We start from the raw sequence: 6,085 nt of genomic DNA, 5'->3' as shown, positions 1-6,085 counted from the left end.
ATCCACCTGCCTCGGCCTCCCAAAGCACTGGGATTACAGGCGTAGCTTTTTTTTTACTACAGGGTCTTGCTATGTTGCCCAGGTTGGTTTGCTGTAGATTCTTTAATGAACCTTGAGATCTTTCTGGGTTAGTTTGGTTTGTAAATAGCTGTCTATATTTGTTTGTTTTTGTGTTTTGTTTTTTGTAGAAGGCTGAAGGTTGGTAATTCCTATCCTGCTATCTTGGTGATATCCCCTCTCAGGCTCTTTCAAGATATTCTCTTCATGGTCTCTCTCTTTTTTTTTTTTCCTTAGGGCTAGAGAATATGTTTATATGCTTCCACGTTAGGTTCAGATGCCCATGTCACACATGGATGAGGGGGTGTCTCTGATGTTTCAATTTATTTTCAAGCATTTGATTCTAGCACCTTTTCACAAGCCTGTAGAGCACAAACAGGCTTTCCCTATATGTCATTATATTTCGATAATGCTTTATTAAAGGATAAATGAATATGCAGCTTTATTGGGAAATGTTTACAAATATCAGAAAGGACTAATCAAGCATCCTATATAAAACTTTCCAAACCTCTGGGGACGCCTGCGGAGGAAGATAAAGTATACTATACCCAGAAATCTGTAGTACATTCAAGTATCTGATATCTGCTTGGGGATAATCTAATTATTCTACACACATAGACCAAGGTTGGTCATTCTGTCAGAGGATGCTCTCAGGAGGGGCTGAGCAACTTATGGGCAGCAGGCTCTCACTAGTGTATATTCCAACTGAACCTTCAGCTCCAGAACTTGTTCTACATGGGGCCTAGACCTCCTAACATCTGGGTGTCCATGAACATATGGTCACTCTTCCTCCTTTTGTGTCCACCTGGAAGCCATCTACATCCCCAGCTGCAATCTGCCTCGCATGGCTGTGCTTCTTCAATGAATTTGGTGATACACATGCTGCCTGGGGGCTTCCTCTTCAGAAGATTGGTGACTCCTAGCTGGGCTATGGAAGGGACACCACCACTGTCCTCGCTGGGAGCCATCTCTTCTGTTCTCTGAAGTTCAGGGAGGTTGAAGACTAGCAGAACTTGAATGAAAGACACCCTGATAATATCAGCTCCTATTTGCTTTTCCCACCTGCCTCCATGAAGAATCAGTCATATATTTCTCTATCCTCTGCCCCTGCCTCCCAGCTCCTCACATCTGTTACCGTCAGATGCCCTTGGTACCTGGTTATGATATAGGTGGGCAGTGGCATCCTAGCCCTCAGCACTCGTGGCACCTACACTACACTGGAGTGACCAGGCAGCAGGATCCCACCCTTCGACCAGAGAAAAAGGCTCCCAACATCCTCTGACTCTGCCAGCCACGGCAAGGCTCTAAAATCCACAGGTGCATCCCAAAGGTCCAAACCACCTTCTGTGCCTAACTTATTGCCCCGGTGAAGTAGATTCAAGTATTTGATACCTGTTTGAGGATAACCTAATCATTCTACATACATATACCTAGGTTGGTCAGTCTGCCAGGGATACTCCCTGTAGACTTTCTTCCATCAGATTCATATGACAGGGACTGACCAAGGGAAGAAAGGGCCTTATACACAGAGTACATTGTGGAAAAAAAGCATGTGTGTGTGTGTGTGTGTGTGTGTGTGTGTGTGTGTGATGTTTACATATCTACAACCAAAAAAAATGTAACCAAGTCTTATTTTGGTTTATAATTAGTGGACTGGTGTTTTTTTTTTTTTTTTTTTTTTTTTTGATACGGAGTCTCGCTCTGTCGCCCAGGCTGGAGTGCAGTGGCCAGATCTCAGCTCACTGCAAGGTCTGGCTCCCGGGTTCACGCCATTCTCCTGCCTCAGCCTCCCAAGTAGCTGGGATTACAGGCACCCGCCACCTCACCCGGCTAATTTTTTTTGTATTTTTAGTAGAGACAGGGTTTCACCGTGTTAGCCAGGATGGTCTCGATCTCCTGAGCTCGTGATCCGCCCGTCTCGGCCTCCCAAAGTGCTGGGATTACAGGCTTGAGCCACCGCGCCCGGCCCTAATTAGTGGACTTTTAAAAATCATTCCATGGTACTGTCATGACTCAGTGATGGTGGCGAATGCTCAGAATTAAAAGGAAAACCTTAAATAGGGGAATTTTTGTAATAAAATGTTATTCTTGGCCGAGTGTGGTAGCTCACTCCTGTAATCCCAGCACTTTGGGAGGCTGAGGCAGGCATATCACCTGAGGTTGGGCGTTTGAGACCAGCCTGGCCAACAAGGTGAAACCCCGTCTCTACTAAAAATACAAAAATTAGCCGGGCATGGTGGTGCACGTCTATAATCCCAGTCACGAGGCTGAGACACAAAAATAGGTTGAACCCCGGAGGCAGAGGTTGCAGTGAGCCAAGATCGTACCACTGGACCCCAACCTGGGTGACAGAGCAACACTCTCTCTCAAAAAAAAAAAAAAAAAAAAAAGTTTCTTGTCTGCAAGCAAGAAACATTTTAGTAATCTGGGTGGTAGAACTGCAAGTAACTTAAAACTATTAGCCCCCTAGTTTATATTAGCTTAAAACTTCACTAGTGTAAAGAGCTGGATGTCTAACTTTTGTCAAGTTCTACTTAGGCAGTATTTCACAGATGGGGTGCAACAAATTCACATTTCATGTCATGAAATATACCCTATATTCGTTTCCTAGGGATACTATAATAAAGTATCACAAACTGGGTGACTTAAAACAGCAGAACTTATTCTCTCATGTTTTTGAGGCTAGAAGGCTGAAATCAAGGTGTCAGTGCCCTGTTCTCTCTGAAGCCAGTTGGGGAGAATCCTTGTTTCTCGTAGCTTCTGCTGGTTGCCAGCAATCCTTGACGTTCTGTGGCTTGCAAACGTGTCATTTCAACCTCTACCTTCACCTTTACGTGGACTGCTGTGTGTTAGTAACTTCACACCATCTTCCCTCTGTGTGTCTGTGTCCAAATTTCCCTCTTATAAGGACACTAGTCATTGGATTAGGGCCCGCCCTAATGTCATCATCTTAACTTGATTACATCAGCAAAGATGCCCCACCACCTCTCCATTTATTTATTTATTTATTTATTTAGAGACAGAGTCTCGCTCTGTCGCCCAGGCTGGAGTACAGTGGCATGATCTTGGATCACTGCAACCTCCACCTCCCGGGTTCAAGCGATTCTCCTGCCTCAGCCTCCTGAATATCTGGGACTACAGGCATGTGCCACCATGCCCAGCTAATTTTTCTATGTTTAGTAGAGACGGGGTTTCACCATATTGGCCAGGCTGGTCTTGAACTTCTGTCCTCAGGTGATATACCCACCTCGGCCTCTCAAAGTGCTGGGATTACAGGCGTGAGCCACTGTGCCTGGCTTCCTCCCCATTGAGAAATATGATCATGTTCACAGGTTCTGGGGGTACCTGAACTTGAACACGTATTTTTGGGGAACACTATTCAACCCACAACACACACTTTCTGATTTCTCTTGTGTAATGATTAGATCAGTAGTTCCCATCTTGGGGCTCTTGAGATTTTAAGTTTAAGTCCCTGCCATGACCCTTATTAGACCAGATTTTTTGATATGTTACTAAGTCATCCTGAGCCTCTTTATGTACAAACTCAATCTTTGTGTGGTTGATGGTCTACATATGGCAAGTGTCTGTCAATAGATTTGGTCCATAGTAAATGTTGACTAAGAGGAACAGAGAGTATTCAGGAACATATGTTCTGTATTAAACAGCCTAGGTTGAAATGTTGACTCCTCTTATTTGCTGTGTGATCTCACCCAAGTTCCTGAATTTTGCTGTGCCTTGGTTTTGTTATGTAACTCCTGGAAGTGTGAGGATGGCCACATGAGTTAATACATGAAAACGTCTTAGCAAATGCTTGGGACACATTAAAAACTCAGTAACTGTTAGCTACTATTACCTTCAAATATAACCAGGTGACAAAAGAGGAGTACCATTAACCCTCAGAAAATCAGATTAATATTCTAGCTTTGTGACCTGTACAAAGTACTTAATTTCCCAGTTTTAGTGCCTTTGTCTGTGAAATACTTAACTTTTATGGCTATGATGATAAAGTGAGAAAATGCATGCCAAATGCCTAACATAAAATCAATGCTAAGAAATGGTAGGTATTATTAGTAATAAAGAATTTTGCAAAAATTTCCCTTTAAATCCTAGGCGTTAGTCATATTGAATTACTTGTAGTTTCTCAAACATGTTCTCATTTTCATGTGTACCTGCTGTCTTGCTTTGCGACTCCACTGTGTTCTTCACTTGACTGGCTCCTACTAGTTCTTCAAGATGCAGATGTTTCCTTCCCTGGAAAACATATTAAGTCTGGGGACATGTTTTCTGTTTTCCTCTATTATTGTACTTCTTATCTCTCTTTCTATTGACCTATTTTCTTCCACTATAAGACACTTTCTTCTTGTGTGATTTTCAGATAAGCTACTGAAAGTCTTGGTTTCCTCATCTGTGAAACAGGGTTGTAAAAGTTAAATGGGATGCACTTGGCACTTAGGCCAATGTCTAGCACTTTCCCCAGTGCCAATAACATAATTGGCAGTCAACAGGTGTTTACTTATGAAATTAAAATGATTTACGTATTTTATTCAATCTAAAAAAAATCAGAATGTGTAGGCCATACATAGGAGGGCATCCCCCCAAACTCTGATGTTAAGTGAATAAAATCAATGTCATAAAGCAGAATGGTGGTTGCCAGAGGTTGTAGAAAAGAGGGAATAGACAGTTATTGTTTAATGAATACAGTTTCAATTGTATAAGATGAAAATAATTCTGAAGATGGATGGTGGTGATGGTTATACAACATTATGAACATATATAATATACTGAACTGTACACTTAAAATAGTTATGACAAATTTTATTGTATATACTGTACCACATTGAAAAAAAAAATCAACATCATGAATGAAATTAAAACAAAGGTCATTTTAAGAGAATATTTCTCAGGCCAGGAAAGACCTGGCTGTAGCCTAATTAGTAGTGATATTAACAGTAGGGGACTGGTCAGCATGGAAACACACACACAAAAGAGAGTCACGTTGCCAGGGGAGATGATCAATCTGGGGACTAGATAATTCCAGTCACTTTGAAATAATTTTGTTACAAAGCAGGGGTGGTTTATCAACTTCACCATGGCCTAAAAGAAATACGCTCGTGCATAAACCTCGGAACAGGTGATGTGGTGTGCAGAGTGCTTTGGCTTTGCTGTTCAGAGAGAACAACACTGGAAAACAGGTGGGTGTAGGTGTTGTCAATGAAAAGAAAGATTATCCTTTGTAAATTAATGAGATGGTATACTGATTTATGCAAATGTCCCTTCTGTTCTGGCTCTGTGTATTAGGAGTAAGTTTCCTTTTCTCTGATCAACTCAAGATTGACTTTATAGGTATGAAAAATCCAAAGCAAAACCCTCAACAATCATGACCTACCAATAAATGAAATGACAGTTTAGGAATCCTTCTGGTTAGCATGTTATCACTTTTCCTCCCCCAAAACCACAACAGGGTAAAATTCATCGGTAAGCAGCAAAAAAAAAATACATAAACACTATAAACATTTTTTAGAGACTTTAAGTCATTTTTTCAAAGGAATAATAGTAACAAAAAAAGAGCTCATAAAAAGGATTCTGAGTATAGGGAATATAATTTTAATATTCCATACTACTTATTTTTCAAAGAATATATTCAAGACTTTGAAAGTGGAATCAGAAACGGAAAAAGGACCAAAAAGAAAAAAGAGATAGTGCCAAAAAGAAAAAAGAGACAGTGAAGAAAATCCAGAAATAATTTGGTGGCAGGTTTTTGTTTTATTTACTTATTTTTGAGACAGAGTCTTGCTGTGTTGCCCAGGCTGGTGTGCAGTGGCAAGATCTCACTCACTGCAACCTCTGCCTCCCAGGCTCAAGCGATTCTCATGCCTCAGTCTCCTGAGTAGCTGAGATTATACGTGTGTGCCATCATGCCTGGCTAATTTTTATATTTTTAGTAGAGACGGGGTTTTGCCATATCGGCCAGGCTGGTCTTGAACTCCTAGGCTCAAGTGATTTGCCCACCTTGGCAAAAAAGTGCTGG

General features: G+C 41.4%; 1 protein-coding gene across 9 annotated transcripts in view; it reads right to left on the bottom strand.

Moving 5' to 3' along the window:
• Nucleotides 1-4,857: 4,857 nt before the first annotated feature.
• Nucleotides 4,858-6,085, bottom strand: part of PSMD5 (proteasome 26S subunit, non-ATPase 5) — a 28,330-nt gene continuing 27,102 nt past the window's right edge. For 5 of the 9 annotated variants that reach the window (XM_015116945.3, XM_077968207.1, XM_077968208.1 and 2 more), the window contains exon 11: nt 4,858-5,864. Coding sequence is in view for 1 of the 9 variants with exons in the window: in XM_077968213.1 (XP_077824339.1) it covers nt 5,886-5,931 (46 nt within the window). In the remaining 8 variants the exon portion in view is untranslated. Of the gene's footprint in view, nt 6,030-6,085 lie in introns of all 9 variants that reach the window. The other 4 variants (XM_077968209.1, XM_077968212.1, XM_077968213.1 and 1 more) reach the window with 2 other exon arrangements.

The sequence above is a fragment of the Macaca mulatta genome, chromosome 15 (assembly GCF_049350105.2).
Source record: "Macaca mulatta isolate MMU2019108-1 chromosome 15, T2T-MMU8v2.0, whole genome shotgun sequence".
NCBI lineage: Eukaryota > Metazoa > Chordata > Mammalia > Primates > Cercopithecidae > Macaca > Macaca mulatta.
The sequence above is the reverse complement of the archived record's forward strand: the minus strand, read 5'-3'. Positions and strand labels throughout refer to the sequence as shown.